General features: G+C 35.9%; 1 protein-coding gene across 1 annotated transcript; it reads right to left on the bottom strand.

Annotated features, from left to right (window-relative positions):
• Nucleotides 1-4327: 4327 nt before the first annotated feature.
• LOC130962043 (probable LRR receptor-like serine/threonine-protein kinase At1g67720) lies at nt 4328-11004 on the bottom strand. Its single transcript, XM_057888130.1, has 15 exons — nt 10814-11004; nt 9378-9909; nt 8501-9006; nt 7983-8115; nt 7809-7880; nt 7627-7695; nt 7477-7548; nt 7261-7329; nt 6669-6823; nt 6337-6581; nt 6104-6230; nt 5967-6035; nt 5643-5829; nt 5356-5491; nt 4328-4952 (listed from the first exon to the last, which is right to left on the bottom strand). Exons 1-15 carry the CDS (start codon nt 10905-10907, stop codon nt 4626-4628), a joined length of 2793 nt encoding a protein of 930 aa, XP_057744113.1. The 5' UTR covers nt 10908-11004; the 3' UTR covers nt 4328-4625.
• Nucleotides 11005-21002: the final 9998 nt, after the last annotated feature.

Below are 21002 nucleotides of genomic sequence, written 5' to 3'. Positions count from 1 at the left end.
CTCATGAAGTGGAGTACGAGAGTTTATAGCTGATTTGTGCTACTTGTGTACAGTATGGGCATGATAAATCGTTGTGCATGGAGAAGGAGTCCTTGGAAGGAAACGAAAATTCTTTTGGTGATGGAAAAAATAATGAAGCCTCGACACTAGTGCCACACAACAATCATGAGATTCAAAAAGAGGCTGAATCAGAAGCTCATGATTTGGGTGAGAATTCTCGTAATTTGGGTGAGAAATTAGGAGTTGTTAAAGGGAAGGATGTGGTTACGAAATCATTGGCTCCTCATGTGCCTGATGGTCATGTTAATGAGGCATGCATGGATAATGGAGAGGACTGGCAACAAGTGCTGCGTAAGGGAAAATTTACAATGGGCCAGTCATCAGGTTTGAAGGAACAAGATAGAAAGCAGCACAAGTATGGTTCGAGAAGGATTCCAAGGCCCAACTTGCATGGTGATGGAGGCAAATCAATTGGCATTAGAATGGAAAAGGGAGAAAAACATGAAATTGTGCCATCTCCATCGCGCAGAACTCCTGCACGTCGTGAAATTTTTCTACGGAAGCGTCCTCGGCCTTCCTCCCTGCAGAACTCGCCAGTTGATAAAAATGGTGGCACAACAGAGGAAACCTTAGTAGATGGAAGCATGGCAGGTGCAGTGTTAGGGGTCCAAAGGTGGCAATTATTGAGAATCAGAGTGTGCCAGTACCGCAGGACAAATCACCTATTGAGGTTGGTGATTCTGTCTAGAATTTATGTTCTTATTTATTCTGTCCCTATTATTTATGGATAGTTTAAATATGATTGTTTGGAATATTAGGGGTGCTTCTAATAAGTTAGCCCGGGTGCATTGTAAGGAACTTGTTAGGAAATTTAGACCTATTTTCTTTTTTGTGGTTGAAACTCACTCCCCTTTTCAGCATTTAAAATTGTTTTGGGAAAGGTTGGGGTATCACTCTGTTAGTATAGTAGAAGCAAAGGGGCATAAGAGAGGTATTTAGTTTCTATCCTCTATGAAGGGTGTTTGTTGTAAGTTCATTGATGCTTTTGATCAGGGTGTTACTGTTGAGGTTCAATTTGATAATTTAATTTGGAGGTGTAGTGGTATTTATGGCAGTTCTCAATTTAATAAAAGGGTTCTCTTTTGGGATTATCTTGTTGCACAATCTATGGTTTTTCAAGGACCTTGAATTGTTCTTGGTGATTTTAATGAAGTCAAATTTTCTCATGAATCTAAGGACTATCAATTTTCTCATCAAAGAGCAGACATGTTTGCTACTTCATTAGGGGATAGTGGTTTGTTTGATCTAAAGACTATTGGGAGGTGGTTTTCTTGGTACAGTAGGGTGAAAAATTATGTTGACGTGGCAAAAAATCTTGATCGAGTCTGCATAAATAGTAGTTGGTTATCTATCTTTCCAGAGGCTTATGCAGAAGTTTTAAATAGGCTTCAGTCTGATCATTGTCCTATTCTGGTGCGTTGTAAAGGTCGTCCTCAGCCTAAAGGGAATCAACCTTTTCGATTTGTTGCTGCTTGGGCTACTCATCCTGGGTATAGGGATATTGTGAATCAGTCATGGTGGTCTGGTAATAGAGGGATTCATGGCAAGCTTTCGGAAGTACAGAAGAATTCACTAGAGTTTAATTCGAAGGTATTTGGTAACATTTTTGTTAAGAAATGTGAATTAGAGCAGCAGATTAATTATTTACAAAAGCGTTTAGGAGTGGTGGATAGTATTTATTTGCGTTAGAAAGAGCAACAGTTGCTTGATGATTATAATAATACTCTAGTGTAAGAAGAGCTCCTATGATTCCAAAAGTCCAAAGAGCACTGGGTAAGCTTCGAGGATAGGAATACAAGATTCTTTCATATTCAAACTCTTGTGTGAAGGAAGCATAATAAGATTCATGGCATTTTTCTTAAGGATGAAGTGTGGGAAACTGATCCAGATGTTCTGAGTCAAGAAGTAGAGTTTTTCTATAAAAGCTTATTCTGTCATTTGGATGATGTTGGTTTGGGTTGCCTTGGTGATGTGCCTCTTCCTTCTCTGAATGAGGAAGCTTGCAATAATCTTACGGTACTAGTTACTATGGAGGAAGTCAGAACAGCTGTTTTTCACATGAACTCTTTTAAAGCTCCGGGTCCTGATGGGTTTCAAGCTTTCTTCTTCAAAGAATATTGGGAGATCATTGGTCTTGATGTTTTGAAGATGGTTAAGCAGGCATTCTCCGGTGTTACTCTTGATCCGAGAATGTTAGAGACTTTACTGGTTCTTATTTCAAAGGTTGAATCATCAGTATCTATGAAAGATTTCAGGCCGATTAGTCTCTGCAATGTAGTTTACAAGATCATCACGAAGGTCCTTGTTAATAGGTTTCGTCCTCATCTTGCAGAGATTGTTGGCCCGCTTCAAGGAGGATTTATTCTGGGACGAGGAACTCCTGACAACATCATTATTGCTCAAGAAGTCCTCCACTTTATGAAGAAGACTAAATCAAAGAAAGGCACACTGGCCTTTACGATTGATCTGGAGAAAGCTTATGACAGAGTTGACTGGAGGTTTTTAGCTCATACCCTGAAGAGCTTTGGTTTTCCTATACCTACAATTAATTTGATTATGAATTGTATCACTGCTTCTTCCTTAGTAATCGTTAGTAAATTGGAGTCTATGATGAGGAATTTTCTTTGGAAAGGACAAGTTGATGGAAGGGGATTGAATCTTGTTAGTTGGAAGGTGCTGTTTACTCCAAAAAAATATGGAGATTTGGGGATTAGAGATTCTTATTGTGTAAATATTGCTCTTCTTGGGAAACTAATTTGGACTTTTTCCAACAGCCAAACAAGCTATGGGTCCAAGTGTTGGATGCCAAATACCGATCATCTCTATATGACTGTTTTAGTTATCCTAAGAACAAAGACTCTCCCATTTGGAGGTGTCTTTGCATGGCTTGGGAAGTGTTGAATGATGGGTTTGCTTGGTGTATTGGAGATTTGAACCAGGATTTTTTATTTTCTAGCTGAAGGAGAGAAGGACGGTTATCTAATGAGATGGATTATGTTCACATTTTTTATTCGAATCTTCGAATACAGGATATTTGGTCGGTTGGTAGGTGGCATTTGGATACTCTTTATTCTTCTTTATCTCAAAATTTGAAAGGTAATATTCTCTCTTACAATCCAGATGAACAAGCATGTCCAGAAGTGGGTTGGTATTGGTCTGGGTCTGCTGCCAAAGTCTATGACTCACGCAATGGTTACTTGTGGTTGTGTAAGCAGCTCTTTGGTTGGGAGGAGCGGGAGAATTGGCTTTGGCGTTGGTGTCAGCTTGTTATGGAAAAGCATAAGTTTTTGGCTTGGTTGTGTCTTAAGGAGGCTCTTCCTACTGCAAGTTTTCACTTTAGAAGAGGAATGTCATCATCGGAAAGGTGTCCAAGATGTCTTTCTAGCCAGGAATCAGTTTTACATTGTATTTAGGATTGTCCAAAAGCTCAGCTTGTCTGGCATAGGTTGGATATTTCTTGCCATCCTTTAAATTTGAAGAACTGCTTCTTGTATCATAGCAGAGAGCATCAGTTCAAGTTCTTTTCGGGACTTTGGTGGATATGGCGAGTAAGGAATAATGACATCTTTAATCCTCATGAAACTTGGCCTGCGGAAAAAGTGATTTGGCTGGCATTAACTTCAGAAAAGGAGCTTACAAATATTTTTGAATTACAACGTATGTCCCTTCCCCCTACTCTAAATGGTTTTTGGAATCCTCCATCTATTAGTACTTTTAAGATTAATTGTGATGCTAGTTATTTTAGTTCGGGTGATAGTGTTGGTTTTGCTTGTGTTATTAGAGATTGTAATGGGAGTTGGCAAAGGGGGTGTTTGGGAATGATTGAGAGTAATAGTATTCTTCAAAGAGAATTGTTTGCTATTTGGAGAGGATATCTCTTAGCTTGGGATGTGGGTCAACGAGATGTTATTTGTGAGAAGGATTCTGTGGAAACATTTAATCTTGTTACTCAAGATGATTTTGGGTTTATTGATCCATTGGTGCTCAAAATAAGAGGTATCATACATTGGAATTGGCGTGTTGACTTTTGTTTGATTATGAGAGATACAAACACAGTGACAGATACTATGGCAAAGATAGCGATGAAGTTACAAACTTCGCATGTGGAGCTTCATTCACCTTGGGAGGAGTTTAAGAGTAGTCTTAAATGAGACTATCCCTCTATTTAAACAGTTTCTTATTTTGTTTGTTTAATTTATTTCGATCACAAAAAAAAAATAACTTAATCGTGAGATAAGTCCCCATCCTCGTGAGTATTTAGCAAGTTCCCGGTAAATTCCCATTGCGGGTAATTTTAGTTTTTTTTGCCATCCATAGTTGTGTGCACACTTTAGCCTTAAAAGCAAGCGTATTTTGTCTAATAACAAATATTTAAATATTTATTTAAATCACATTGGATGAAATTGTTTCTTTCTTTTCAGGGGAAAAAAATATGTTGAAAATTGTTAAGCAGCATAAAACCTTCTAGACCACATACGGCCAATGCCTGCAAAATTCAAGACAACAAAGGAAGCAGGGTGGGAAAAAATTGGGCGGAATGAATTGGGCGTGTTTACAACACAGATCTATCTTGCAGTAGGCTGTGCCATGGATTCATCAATGGACACAAAGTTCTCAGTTCCGGCCAGATCCATAGAACCAATAATGTTCTTGGACGAAAGTAGAGAATTTCTTGATAACTCGTCTGAATTGCCTCCAACCTCTCTCTCGATGGCGATCGCATCTTGGATCTCCTTGAGGACTTCTGATATTGGCGGCCGCATATGGCCGTGAGGTTGGACGCACATCAATGCTTTCTCTGCTATTTTCCACATTGATTGTAGATCATAGTTGTTTCTTAGCACTGGATCAATGATACCTTGTATGTCTCCACTCTCAATATGTAATTTTGCCTGCAGAAAAATTAATAAAGCAACCACAAGTTAGGATATGTAAAATAAGATTCAACATATTAAAATACAAAATACACAATGAAAATGAGTTAAATAACATATGTATAATATACAAATATATACAAATATACGGTGGCTGATTTAGTGTGTACATAGCATTTTTGTTTTCTCATTCATATAATTCATTAAACAAATTGTGTTGCTCTATACTTTGTAAATTCACTAAAATAACTATATATCTTTTCTTACTACAATATAATTTCACTCAACCATTATAAGACATGTTTATAATTTGAAAGACAGTACAAACTATTTCCAAGAGAATTACAAAGAATTTTAGAGCTATTAGCTCCGTAGTCCACAAAGTCCAAAATTCATGTCTGATGAGAAACGAAAAACTCACCCACTGGACTATGTTTCGGCAATTGGCGCCAAAGCTGTCATTCGATATTGCTTCTTGACCAGATATGAGTTCAAGAAGAATAACTCCAAAACTATAAATATCACTCTTGTCAGTCAACTGCTGAGAAATATAGTACCTGTTAGGGGAGGGTATGATGTTAAGCATTGCAGTTAATATCAGATCATAGGGAACAAAAATCAAGAGATTGCGCATTAAACTTTGGTAACAACTAGCAAATAAGGTTTTAGAAAAAAAAAAAAGTGATGGAAAATAATTTAAGGAATTACTCAGGATCAAGATATCCTACTGTCCCCCGGACTATGCTAGAGACATGGGAAGCTCCATCAACAGCAAGTTTTGAAAGGCCGAAATCTGAAACCTTGGCTCGCATTTGCTTGTCAAGAAGAATATTGCTGGTTTTTAGGTCTCTATGTATGACTGCAGGAACACATCCTGTATGAAGATATTCTATTCCTGAACAAAGTACGAGGACATAAATATAATTAATTCATTGCCATCTATAATATACAAATTATAAGGGCCATTCAATAAGAAAATTAAAGGGAACAAAATAATACTGTTACTGTAAATGATGAGTTAGCATTGTAAACCTTTTGCGGCATCTTCTGCAATCTCAAGGCGCTTGATCCAATTGATGCTTCGTCCATGTGTTAATGGACCTAAATTAAATTGGGCATAATTGAGCATATTTAACTTCTGAATCTTGAATTAAATCATCTGGGCTTACCATAAAGATGTTCTTTGAGAGTCCCGTTATGCATGTACTCATAAATAAGCATGCTATTCCCTTCTTCGCGGCAATAACCGAGAAGCTGTACCAAGTTTCTGTGATGTATTCTTGATAGAAGAGTAACCTGGATCAAACATAAATAACTAAATATGTCTATTCATGTCAAGCCACAACAAAATAGCTGCAAATTGCAAATGTTAGAATAATGAAAGAGGTATACTAAATGCTACCTCATTGGAGAACTCTCGTTTGCCTTGGTAGGAATTACTGGTTAGAACTTTAACTGCTATTTCTTTTCCATCTTTCAGTCTCCCATAGTAAACAACTCCAAAACCGCCGGAACCAATTTTTCTCTCGAAGTTATTGGTTGAACTTTCAATTTCAGAAAAACTGAAGCAGTGAGCAGCTTCTGCGTTTGAAGGACCTTCACTCATGGTAGAACCAATACTTTGAGATGGGCGAGAGACAAGTTTGTCTATGGAGAATGTAACCACACAAATCAGCTTCTGCCACCTCAAATCTCAGAAAGGAACAATATATGATTCTGATTCATAGTCCTTACCTTGCTCATAATATTTTTTCTTTCCTTTACGCAAAAACAAGCAAGAGATGATAGTTGCCAGAAGAAGAACCGCAGCACCAGCAGATGAACCTATGATTACAATCATATGGCTTTGTTTTCCACTTTTCTTATGAAGATCAATGTTTCCAGAGTAACTGTTGAGGATCCAAATAAAATCAGTAGTCATATAAATGTGGTGATGTTTGAACAGAAAATTTGGAAAAGAAAAAAAATAGATAAATGAAAGCTTTGAACTATATGCATTACAAGGGGTTGGTCGAATGACATGAAAGGAGGCACAATTCATATAAAGGAATGTCTGCTGTTCTATGCAGTACATGGTCTAATTCTTTATCATAAAGCAACCATTTAAAAGATGATACATAAACTCATAAAAGTGCTAAAATCTGGAAGACAATGACAATTGAATTGAACAAGATAGGACAACGTAAAGGCATCCATCATATCTATTATATAGTGTGCATATTTATCAGTATTCTTAAGATGCAGCATGCCAGTATTTCCTCTACTTCTGAATATGCAATGCAGCATTTTGTTTAAGTTCAAATTAAAATATATAAAGAATACTCACTTTATGACCAAATCTTCACTCAGAAGGTCTGAAGGTATTGTTCCAGATAACATATTATTTTGCACATACCTGAAATCATTGTAAGCATTATCTATAACCAATGTTACTCATTTTAGTGAGACAAATACATTCTATTGCTAATATCATAATTGATAGAAATAAAAAATAAAAATAAATAAAAATAAAAAATTAATATGTAAGCTCCAGATATCTTACAATTCCCTCAAATTCGGAAGGTTCACCAGAGAGGAAGGTAATTGACCTGTTAAGTGGTTGTTTTCAAGATGACTGAGGGAAAAAAACACATGTTACTCGTTGCTCAAAATTAACAAATAGTGATTAAGAGAAGGAAGTATCGGCAATTACATGATCTTTAAGTCCATGCATCCAGTAAAATCCGGTATTGTACCAGTCAACATATTTCCATCAAGCCATCTGCATCCATGAATAATAAAATCATTCCGCCAACCAAAACAGCGGTTTGATGGACAAACAATGAGGCATCACAGCTGCTTTGCAGAAAAATTAGAAAGCAACAAAGAACTTACATTTCAACAAGACCAGTCAACTTGGTAATGTCCAACGGAATATTGCCTGTCAAGTTTTTACCTGACAATAAACTGCCATCACCAGGAACATAATGCAGTTGTTTAGGGTCATTATTGATGAAAACTAATTCACATATGGACAAAATCAAAACCTTTAGAAAGATAAACATTTACATCGAAACAATTTTTGGCTGTGGATCTGAGCTACAGCGGACCCATGACCATGGAGCAGGTAGGCAAGGGTCACCCCCTTCTTGAGCCCAGTCTGCGGAAGAGTAGTGCGAAAGTACGGCAGATATAGTATCACCTGCAAACCAAGCGCTGAAATGGTTCAAGAAATAATAACAATAATAATTGGCAATTAACAGCACTTCTATGACACAAATACATGCTTATCAAGTAGTTACTCTAGGCCTCATTTGATAACTGTCTCGAGAAAAATGAAAGGCATAGTGACACAAGCCTATTTTGGAGAACGAGATAGAAATTAAAACAAGCAAACAATTTTTATCCTGATTCAATTTGTCCAATTTTCTATCCATCCAAAGACTGAGGTCAGTAGAAATAGGTACAAAGACAACTGTTTATCTTGTCATTGTCTAAAAAATATCTTCATATTTTTGTCATAAAACATTTACCAAACACAGCCCTATAGTTCCAAAAACATGTCATATGTTGTGTCTACCACTAACCATCAGGAGAACCATCACTTTTCTTTAGATATTTATTTATCTCCATGGCATTTAGAAGAGGGCCCCTGGTAGAATCAGATGTCTTGACAAATCTAAAGGACAGCACGAATGGTAAGGATAAATTGGTATATCCTGGTTCGTAAAGGCGATATTTCCCTTGAGCATTTTCTTCGATATTTACCACAGCCTTGCTCATATCATTGTGGCCTGGAAGTACTAGCCTGAATTTTCTTGATTCATTTTCTAGCAAATCTTCAATCTCTGCAAAATAGGTGAAAGCCCAACCCATACCAGGAAAACCATCCAAGTTTAGCCGGTAAGTTAAGGACCCGTTTGTACCGACTACAGCTGTCTGCATTACTTTTACTGGTGGCATTTCATCTCTGTTAACATCAATTGACATATTGGTTGAAATTTTCTGAGTTCCGGCAGCAACATCGACAAGATAATTGGCTTTCTTGATAGAATCTGACTGCCAAATTCTATCGAATGGATCATCAGGATACCTGATATGGCAGTAACATAAACTTCATAAGTAAAAGGAAATTCCTTCTACAGTCAAAACTACTAGTGGCACTAATGCATCCTCCCAAGAGACATAATATGGGAAGTAGTTCCTTGCTATGAGGAAAGTTACCAGTATCAGACATTTCTGATTTAACTTCATATTACAACGAACAAAATAAACAAGTGTGAAATCTGCCAAATGAAATAGATCGTAGGTGTTGGGATTCAGAAATGCTTGGGGGGGTTTCATTAAATTTAATTCCATTGACTTCATATTGCAACGTATATTTTTTCATACACTTATGACTGCATTTAGAAAAATACTTTTGCAAAATAGTATATGATTCAACAGACAGAGTTGGGTCAATACCTGACAGGAGCATCACTCTCAGCACCAAAATTGATCCTAGCAGAGACACTGAGGTAATATTGTTCCTCGATTTCTGTATAATAAACAGAACCATTGAATTGCCGGAGTTCAAGTGTAGAAATAAACGGCTTCCCAGTTGTTGCATTTGATAAACATACACTAACTGTAGGACTTGTAGCCAGAAAGATAAGCTCTATCACTTCAATAGTGTCAGCATCAGATATAACAATAGTAGACCAATGAGTTGCTCCAACAGAAATGTCGAATTTCGGATAAACATTGTTATTATCAAAGTTCCCATACAAGAATGATGCCCTCAGCAGGTATCTTGTTCTACTGTCAACATCAAGCGAGTAGCAGTATTTCCTGGAATCTGCCGGAAAGTGTCGAAGCGTTGTGTATTGCTTTCGTGTCTCATTCACAACCGATATAGTGCTTATTTCTCCGAAAGTCAGTTTGTCATCAGGAGTCCATTCGATACCAATTTCATCAGTGAAGTTTTCGTTACCTCCACAGTCCAAACTTATGAAACCTGCTTATAAACATGTCATATTTAGTCGCCAAAGAACAGCATAGCTGAAGTGAGTCAAATGCACAACCAATTTACTAAGTTGATCCATGTAAATATTATGCACATAATGCATAAGATTAATTCTTACTAAAAATAAAAAAGAAAAAGTTTAGTGGTGAGACAAATGAAGAAGTTTGTTACAGTAATAATTAACAGAGGCTTGAAAAATTAGCAGTATGAATCATTTAACATGATTTTAGATTTTTAGCCGATCTTATGATCTAGAAAAACCACCGTGTTCCAAGAACCAAAATTCTTCATAGAAGAAGGTACATTATTCATAATTGAGGATTAATAACGGTTCTAATTTGGCATTTAATCGCCATTATTAATTAAGTTGCTTATATCTTGCTAACTACTAATTTAACAGCTCTAAAAACATGATTTAACCATTAACCTTTTGCATCTAACTTATTTATGCTGAAAGATTTCCTGAATCTTTTTAAGCAAACTAACAACACTTTAATATAAATACACTTTAAATGGCACACAAGAAAGATTTAACCTTCAGAACTGAAAGAAAAATGAAAAATCATTGAACTCCTGGGTAGTTTGAAAAATTGAAAGAAACAAAATCCTTAGGGCAAATATCTACACACGAAAAAATAGGGGGAAAAAACAGAGTAAAGAAGAAGAACTACAATGATATTAACAAACCAGGAAAAAAAAAAACAATGCCAGAGTGCAGAGGTTGGTTTCAAAGCACCGAAAAAACATTATTTTAGTATCAGGTTAAAAAAAAAACAGACTTAATCTTCTTTACAGAAACCAATCCAGAATAAGAAAAAAACGAAGAAGAAGAAGACGAACGAGGGTAGTTAAGGAAGAAGAAGAAGAACGAGGGTAGTTAAGTAATCAGGTTTACCTGGCATCTGAGCTGAAGAAAAAGGGAAGAGAAGAAGTAGCAGTAATGAGAGAGAGAAGAGGAAGAAGAAGAAGGAGGGAACCCTTCTCTCCATTTTTCTTCGCTGTGAAGCTTTTCGTATTCGGTTTACTGTTGCCGAGAAAACCAAACCATGTAGAAATTATCTTTGGCTCAACTCAGCCGAGTGAAGGGACCCTGAAAACAAAAGTTCGTGGCACAAAATCTGATAATGCGTTGTTTTCTTATTTTAATTTTTAAATTTTTAATTTGAGTTAGTGGTGAAACTAAAAAAGAGAAATGAAAAGTGACACTAAGTGAGAACAACTAATATACCTGCTTCTCTTTTAGTCTGTTACCTTCCTTTTTTTTCTTTTAAATTTTGAAGTTTGAATGAAGTCTGATCTGATCTGTTACCTTTTTGAATTTTAATTACCTAAAGTCCTTAACAAGTGCTTTCTTTTTTTGGGATTTCTTTTCAGTACTCATTTTTTAGAATTTTGCTGGTTAGACTCATTAAAAAAATAATCTCTGTTCATTTTTATTGTTACCTCATCATTCTTATCCCATCGATTTAAATACAAAGACAAATGAACTTGAAGAATGTTTAGTGCATTTAAATTAATTTAGAGAAAAGCTTAGTATACAAGCGATTAGGGCTTGTAACTATTACAAGTTCATTAACGCCTAATCCGCTAAAATACGCTGCAACTCCTACGTCACTTACACGCGCCATACAAAGATCCCGCGTTTGTATAACTACCAAATTTAAAAGATTTGTTTCCTTCTTTGTTTTCTTTCTTTTCAAATTTCATCGTTCTTCTTCTCGCGCGTCTTCCCCTGGTTTTTCGATCGTTCTTTTCCTCTCCTTTCTCATTGGTTTGTTCTTCGTCATTGACATTAGTTTTTCTCTCTGTAACTCCAGCTTCGTTTTGACATGGTGTATTTATAGTTTTTGACATAGTGTATTCTGCAACCTCTCTGTTGTTGATGACCAGTTTGTTCCGAAGGTTGGAATGACCTTTACCACCCTTGAAGATGCTCGAAAGTTTTACAGAAACTATACCAAGGTTGCAGGTTTTTCTACAAGAGTTCGGAGCACAAATAGAAAGGAAAATGAGATTAAGAATCAATTGATTACATGTAGCAGAGAGGGAAAATGAAACTCTCATAGCAAAGACTCATTTGATAGGAATTGGAATGATTTTCTGCTAAACTTTGGTCTTGTGGACAACAAGTGGCTTTCATGTAGTGTTGGGTTAAAATCTGCAGCAGGGGTGTAAATTTAATTTGTTATCGGGTGTATTTATAGTCTGTGTTTGGGTGTATTATGCAGATCTCTATGCAGACCGTCATATTTGGGTTCCAATCTATCTGGATCACCACTTCATATTATAGTGCCTGTAAATCAGACATTTTGAATACACCAGAGAGAGTTTAATTAATTTTGGTCTTGTGGACAATAAGTGACTTTCAGGTAGTGTTGGGTTAAAATCTGCAGCAGGGGTGTAAATTTAATTTGTTATCGGGTGTATTTATAGTCTGTGTTTGGGTGTATTATGCAGATGTCTATGCAGACCGTCATATATGGGTTCCAATCTATCTAGATCACCACTTCATATTATAGTACCTGTAAATCAGACATTTTGAATACACCAGAGAGAGTTTAATTAATTTTGGTCTTGTGGACAACAAGTGGCTTTCAGATAGTGTTGGGTTAAAATCTGCAGCAGGGGTGTAAATTTAATTTTTTATCGGGTGTATTTATAGTCTGTGTTTGGGTGTATTATGCAGATGTCTATGCAGACCGTCATATATGGGTTCCAATCTATCTGGATCACCACTTCATCTTATAGTACCTGTAAATCAGACATTTTGAATACACCAGAGAGAGTTTAATTAATTTTGGTCTTGTGGACAACAAGTGGCTTTCAGGTAGTGTTGGGTTAAAATCTGCAGCAGGGGTGTAAATTTAATTTTTTATCGGGTGTATTTATAGTCTGTGTTTGGGTGTATTATGCAGATGTCTATGCAGACCGTCATATATGGGTTCCAATCTATCTGGATCACCACTTCATATTATAGTACCTGTAGATCAGACATTTTGAATACACCAGAGAGAGTTTAATTAATTTTGGTCTTGTGGACAACAAGTGGCTTTCAGGTAGTGTTGGGTTAAAATCTGCAGCAGGGGTGTAAATTTAATTTGTTATCGGGTGTATTTATAGTCTGTGTTTGGGTGTATTATGCAGATCTCTATGCAGACCGTCATATATGGGTTCCAATCTATCTGGATCACCACTTCATATTATAGTACCTGTAGATCAGACATTTTGAATACACCAGAGAGAGTTTAATTAATTTTGGTCTTGTGGACAACAAGTGGCTTTCAGGTAGTGTTGGGTTAAAATCTGCAGCAGGGGTGTAAATTTAATTTGTTATCGGGTGTATTTATAGTCTGTGTTTGGGTGTATTATGCAGATCTCTATGCAGACCGTCATATATGGGTTCCAATCTATCTGGATCACCACTTCATATTATAGTACCTGTAAATCATGCATAATTCAGAACTCTTTCTCTTTCTCCTCCTCATCTTCTGCTGCTTCTTCTTCTTCAAAAACGATTTTACCATGAAAAATCGAAAAAAACGAGAAAACAGAGAGAAAAGACGTAAATGAAGAAGAAGAAGAAAAAGAGGAAAACGAGGAAGAAGAACGTGCAGAAACGAAAGAAAAGGAGAAGAAGAAGAGTAAGAGGAAGAAGAACGTGCAGCAAGAAGAATAAGAAAAATTTCAGAAACCATGAAAATCGAAAAAAAAAACGAAGAAGAAGAGGAAGAGGAAGAGGAAGAGGAAGAGGAAGAAGAAGACGAAGAAGAGAAGAAGAAGAAGAAAACGAAGAGAACCGTTTGAGTGGGGCGCGTGTAGTTACGCTCCATTCAAAATGAGTTAATGCACGTGTTAATGAAGTTTGGGCTGATAACTTGTAAAACTTGTACGGCCTTTTTACTTGTATGTGTAGCAGGCCCCATTAATTTAATGTTGGAACATTTTTAATACTTAAGTGTCTACTGACTTCTGCAATTAATGAAGGAAGATACAAATACGACACTCCAAAATATACTGAAGCAAATAAAATGATTTATATTACTACACAAATCTTTAGATAAAGAGTGACTGATATTTTTTTATGCGGATCGGGGAGAATAATAGATGCTACCTCCTAGATAATTTTAATTTACGGGATTACAAGAAACATGTCCCTATTGTATTGAGATGAATGGAAAGAAATCAAAGAATGTTAGGAAGGAATTGTGTAAATTATAAAGAAATGGAATTGGAGTGCTGAAGGTTTATTGGGACAGTGCATGTGCACGGCGTGGCATTGGCTAAATTCCAAAACATAAAGCATGCAAGGAAGAAGATTTGAGTTCTAAGAGGATGTGAGACCTGCTTCTACTCATTGACCACGGCAATAATTGCTTTTCTCGAGTAAACGGTCTTTGTATTTTTACTACAGGGGTCAATGGAATTTTTTTAAAATAAATAAAATAAAAAATATATTTTCCAGATATAAACACACAAAAAATAATTTATGTTTCTTTTTTCGTGCATTACATATTTAGGCGCTTTTTTTTTTATATGGAAGTAAAAGTAGTGATATATTTTAATATTGTAATTTTTGGTGTTTTTTAAGAGTGTAGAAGATACATAAATTAGAAAGTTTAATTTTTATACTTCAAATTTTTTAATTTTTTTTAACAGAAATTTCTCGGTCCGATTTCTGTATTCTCACAAATTCCTCGGTCTGATTTCACAAATTTTTCGATCCTATTTCTGTACTCTCACAAATTCTTCGATCCAATTTCACAAATTCCTCAATCCGATTTCTGTACTCTCACAAATCGAACGGTCCAATTTTTATTTATCTAATCAAATGATCCCACATTTGAAAATAATACTCCATCAACCCACATTTTAAAAAAAACACGTTGCTATTTCAATATCAAAAACAAAATTCTCACATATTTCATGTACGTGTACACAAAAACGAATTTTTTAAAAATGTATTCGATTTCAATGGGAACGAGATGCGTTGAAAAAAATACATAACATATTTCGTGTACAATTAGAATAAAATATGAGATTTATACTGAATATATCTCGTTTTCAATGAGAAAGAAATATATTTATAAATATCCCACTTTCACTGCAAACAAAATATTTAGTGCATATTTTAATTTTGTCATTTTGCAGTTTTTTAAAGTGTTTTAGAAAGATTTATGAGTTTCCAATTACTTTCAATGATACAAATACGTTCTATAGACATCAACATACTAAATCTAACCTGGCACGTTGCAGGAGCGCTTGATCCTAAGGTTGGTTCTCGTATTAGTTAAATTTTTTAATTTTAATTTAGTTAATTTTTTGTTACTTCAATTAGGTAATAATAATTTTTTTCATCATACAAAATTTATGTTATAGAAATAGTTTGTTTAGTAGTTAATTTTTTATTTTATTTTAGTTAAGTCTACTTTAGTTAATTTTTTTATTTTAATTGTTTAGTTAAATTTGTTTTTCTTATTCTACAAGGTTTATGTGCTAGGAGTAGTTAGTTAATTAGTGGCATTAATGTTAGGTTTTGAAAGTATTGTTTACGATAAATTCTAGGATGTATTTTTTTGTATAATTTCTAAGTAATAATGTTATCATTGAGCATGTTTTTAGGAGAACTTGTTTTTGTTATGTTTGTATTTTTAAATAGGTTTTGTTAAAAAAAAAAACAAGTCATACAATTTTATAGAGATTTACGGTGATTCAATTGAGGTAGATTAACCACATCATAGCACCTCTCGAGACTATATTGTCATACCTCAGGGAGGCCGACTTTAAGCATATGACATAGCTTAAGGATTTCTTCTTTAACAACACCCTGATCTTTGCTATTATCGAAAAATAGTGTCTAAAGACACACACATTTTACCTACCATTGAGAGTACGGAGTAGTGTACGTTCGCACGCAAAGATGTGACATATCACTTGCGATTGCATACAGATGGAGATTTGATTGGTGGATGTTTGAGGAATTTTCAGACCTACCATTCGCATCTTCATTAGTGATTCCCTAATCTTTTCTATGGCTACAAGGAGATGTTGTGATCACTTTGCTAAATGGCACCTTACAATACTGGAATGGATATTGAAGGGTTAGCTTGGATGATAGGCATAATGACTCTACTTATCATCATACTATCTAATTGGACATGATCTGCAGATATCATTGGTGCCAAACAAGTATGAGGCCCACCGAACTTACGAACGTCCCTGAAGTACAATATCATTATGAACATGTAAGTTATTTCTAAAATTCAAAATTCATATTTCACAAAAAGATAAAGGGAGACTAATCACTTACCAATAGCCAAGATTTTATCTCAATGAGACTTGAATGCTCAAAGGACACCCAACTAAGCTCTGCATGTATTGACAATAATACTTCAGATAATTAGACTCTACAATCTTGTACTCCACATCTTGTCGAATACTATAATACTTTACCTTATATAGTGATATGTGTGTGATACAAATAAAGAAAGTCTTTCTTAAGATAAAGATAGATAAACCATTATTTATAATAAGTTTAAGTATTATTTTGACTTTTATGGTTGTGAGTGAAAATCAAAATCATCCTTTATATTTAAATTATTTTTAATCTTAATTTAGATAAATTACATCTAATACAAATAATTATAAAATTAAAAAATCGCTCCCTACCTAAACCCCCAAAACTCATCACTCTCATCCCCAACCCCTAGCAACACCCATCTTTAACCTTAAACCTATAACAATAATTTTATTACACCCACCAGCACCAATCAAATCATTCTTAACACCACCAAAATTTCTCCTCCAATGTCACTACCTTCAACAACAGATAATTAATTTCATTTGGTGTACGAAGAAAGCAAAGAAAGAACAAAGAAAAAGCAAAAAAAGAACACCTTAAACGAAGAGGAAAGAGACAGAGAAAGAGAAAGAGATTGAGGATGGTGATCGTGATGGTGTTGAGGATGAAGATAAAAGGATAGATGATTGGAAATGTGATAGTGCTAGTTTATGATCTGATGCTGGGATGTGATATTTTTTATAATTATTACAAATTTCTTAGGCTAAGAATTTATATTTGGAGGAGATAAAGAATGATGTCTCTCACCTTGTTGTGGCTTGGGTAAGGAACAGAGTAGATTGTACTAGAGGAATAGTTATTTTGTTTATTGCATATCATAACTAGCTTCGTTCTTAGTTCTGAGGTTGATTTGTTGTTTTAACTTTGGAGTTGTGCTTCTTTAGTGATAAGTAGCTGGTGCGGGATTTATAACCCACAAACTAACCGACAAGTGCACCGGGTCGTACCAAGTAATACCTCAGGTGAGTGAGGGTCGATCCCACGAGGATTGATGAATCAAGCAACAATGGTTGGTTAAACCACTTAGTTAGGCAAACAGAAAAGAGTTGGATGTTCAAAGAGCATTAAACAGTAAATTAAGAGTTTGAAGACAGCAGGTGAATAAGTTGGGAATAAAATATGGGAGAAAATAGTTAAGGCTTCAGAGTTATCTATTTCTTGGATTGACTTTTCTTTCTAACTATTTTAATCATGCAAGATTTGATTCATGGCAAACTATATGTGACTAGACCCTAATTCCTTAGACCTTCCTAGTCTCCTGTAACATTCATTAACTGCCAATTCCTTGGTTAATTAATTCCAATTAGAGGGTAATGATCAAATTCCAGTTTATATGCCACAAGAATCCTAAATATCCATATATAAGGGGATTATATGTCACGTATCCCGTTAAACACAAATAATTAGAAATTCAGGAGAATATGTTTTCAAACTATTGTTCAAGTAAAGAGCTTTTCCAAGTTATACAAGAACTCAATTAGAACATGGGTCATACTTCCATTCCACCCAAATTCATATAATAGAGAACGAAAACAATTCTTGAAATATAAATCAAAACATGAATTAAAATAGAAAAGTAATAATGTCAATCCATACAATAGACAGAGCTCCTAACCTTAACAATGGAGGTTTAGTTGCTCATTACTCAGAGAAGAAAACTAGAATTCAGGTAAACTGTAGAGTACCGAATGTTAATTGTTATAGAATCTTAATATCTTTTATATCTAATTCTAATTAATTTAAAATCTAATATCTAAACTAAAAAAATATATTTTCCTATAATATTTAAATTTAAATCAGAATTAATTATGGCAATCAGCAAGTCTTCAAGTGATGGATGGGGACCACTTGCTTCGTAAGACCCACGCCTGACTTGGGAAGTAACAGGAAGTGTTTCCTTAAATCCTCTATTCTACAGCCTCTAATCTGTGTTTCCTGGGCTGAAAACTGGGTCAAAAATAGCCCAGAAATCGCCCCCAGCATTTTCTGCATTTTCTGCATGTGGCGCATGTCACGCGTACGCATCAGTCACGCGTACGCGTCGATGGTCTTCTTCGCGTGTCACGCGTACGCGTCGATGGTCTTCTTCGCGTGTCACGCGTACGCGTCATCCACGCGCCCGCGTCACCATGGAAAGCTCCAATTCATGCGCACGCGTCAGGTACGTGCACGCGCCGCTCCTCACTGATCATCTTCTTTAATTATTGAGCTCCTTCCATTTGTGCAAGCTTCCTCTCCATCAAATCCAGCCAAATGCTACCTAAAATACACAAAATTGCATGAAACTCAAAGTAGCATCCATAGTGGCTAAAAGATAATTAATTCTTGATTAAACTCAATAATTTAAATGTAAATTCACTAGGAAAAGACAAGAAAGATGCTCACGCATCACAACACCAAATTTGAATTGTTGCTTGTCCTCAAGCAACCAAACTAATATAGGCTAAGGGTGTGAATTTGCATGAGAATGAGAGTTTACTTAAGCTCAAGTCTATTCTTGAAATGGGGTTTATTCATTGTAATTTTGAACAGTTTTGGCATCTCACTCTCTTTTGAATCAAAGGAATGTCAGTGTCATTCAGAATTAGAATCCGGATCATATTATGAATTCTCTGATCTTTATACTCCAGTTTAATCCTTGAATACAACATAATTTTCTTTAATTTATTTTATTTTATTTTTTTGGTGCTTTGCACCTTGAGCCTAGCCGTGACATTAAATATTTTGTCTCAAGGGTTACTTGATACAGAAACACCACAAGCACTTAACTGGGGAACTTTTTTTAAGTTCTGATTTTTCTTTCATTTACTCTCAGACAGTGGTGCTCAAAGCCTTTGGCATATTCTGTTAAACGCACTTGGTCTCAACTCTAAGTGTTCTGTCTCAAGGATTACTTGACACAATCACACCACAAGCATATGACTAGGGAAACAACTCTTTGAGCTTTCAATCATATCTAACCTCCCTAGTTATTGATGCTCAGAGCCTTGGACCTTGCTTTTATTATTATATATTTTTATCTTTTGCTGTTTCTTTTGCTTCAAGGATTAAACTTTTGGTTATTTCAGAGAATTCATAATAACTTTCTAGATTCCTGTTCCTTGTACATCAACATCCTTTAATTCAAATTCAACTATGCACTGTTCATATCATGCATTCAAAATCACAAATAATACTACCATATTTAAGTAAATAAGACTACTCTTAAATATAACTCAATTTCTCATGCAATACATCACTTCTTTTTCTTTTGAATTCAAGCTTTAGTGAGCAATACATAAGACAATTTTTTTTACTAAAAGTACTAAAGATCATGCAAGCAATCAAAGCAACAAAAACTAAAAGACAACACAATAAGAACAGAAGAGAAATAGAATGAAAGGAACTAAACCACCTCAGTTATGCTGGTGGTCATCTCATTCCTTAATGAAGAACACTCATCTCCCTTTGGTGCTAGACAGAAAAGCCATAAGCGAAGCGTCAACACCAAACTTAAAGGTTTGCTTGTCCTCAAGCAAAGAAAAATTGCAAACAGAGAGGGATATAAAAGCAATTAATATGATGAAAGAAGGATAAAAAGATAAAAGAGCAAGAGAGAATTAGGATTTGGGAGGGGGTGATTTGAAATCAGGCACTGAGGTGGTTTAATTGGGCGTCGCATGTGATGCGTACGCGTGAGGCACGCGTAGGCGTCAATCACACGAACTTCAAGTGACGCGGACACGTCGGGGACGTGGACGCATGGATGGCCAGGATGGTAAAACGACGCGACGCGTCCGCGTGGTGGGGCTTGTGTGCCCAGCATAGTTCCAGCCCGACACCAGCATAACTTTCTGGCCAAACACCCATTTACGCCGATTTTCAATGTCACGCGTGCGCGTGCTTGACGCGTACACTTGGAGTGCCAAAATTGAAAGGGACGCGCACGCGTCATGGACGCGTACGCGTGAGCCAATTTGTGCGCAAAGCACACTTCCTGCTCCCCTCCCGCGCATGCGTGGATGGCTAAAGGTGCAAACGACGCGCACGCGTGAGGTACGTGTACGCGCGATCTTGTTTGTGCGCAAAGCACAGTTCCTGTGCTACTCCAACGCAGCTTTCGGCCTTCTTCGTCTCTTCTCTCTTTTTTTTTTTGAAATATTCAGTTCCTCCTTCTAAAATAGCTGCATGATCAGATAATACTCAATAAGAATCAGATAAATAAGAAAGATAATACTACGAAAATAACTAAAGATACGAAATTATCAGGTTGCCTCCCGACAAGCACTTCTTTAACGTCACTAGCTTGACGCTCAGTTCTGCTAAGTCAGCAGATGAGCAGACCTCTGGCAATCAATCTCGCCCCTAAGATAGTGCTTCAACCTCTGGCCATTCACTGTAAATTTCCTGTCAAAATTCTCTTCCTATATTTCCACATGAACATATGGTGAAGTGATGAGCGGATTATTTATATGCTTTTTGGCATTGTTTTTAGATAGTTTTTAGTAGGATCTAGCTACTTTTAGGGATGTTTTTATTAGTTTTTATGCAAAATCCACATTCCTGGACTTTACTATGAGTTTGTATGTTTTTCTGTGATTTCAGGTATTTTCTGGCTGAAATTGAAGGACCTGAGCAAAAATCTGATTTAGGCTGAAAAAGGACTGCTGATGTTGTTGGATTCTGACCTCCCTGCACTCGAAATATATTTTCTGGAGCTATAGAACTCAAAATGACGCGCTCTTAA

Source organism: Arachis stenosperma, chromosome 2 (genome assembly GCF_014773155.1).
Source record: "Arachis stenosperma cultivar V10309 chromosome 2, arast.V10309.gnm1.PFL2, whole genome shotgun sequence".
NCBI lineage: Eukaryota > Viridiplantae > Streptophyta > Magnoliopsida > Fabales > Fabaceae > Arachis > Arachis stenosperma.
Note: the sequence above shows the minus strand (reverse complement) of the source record. Positions and strands in the feature narration are given on the sequence as shown.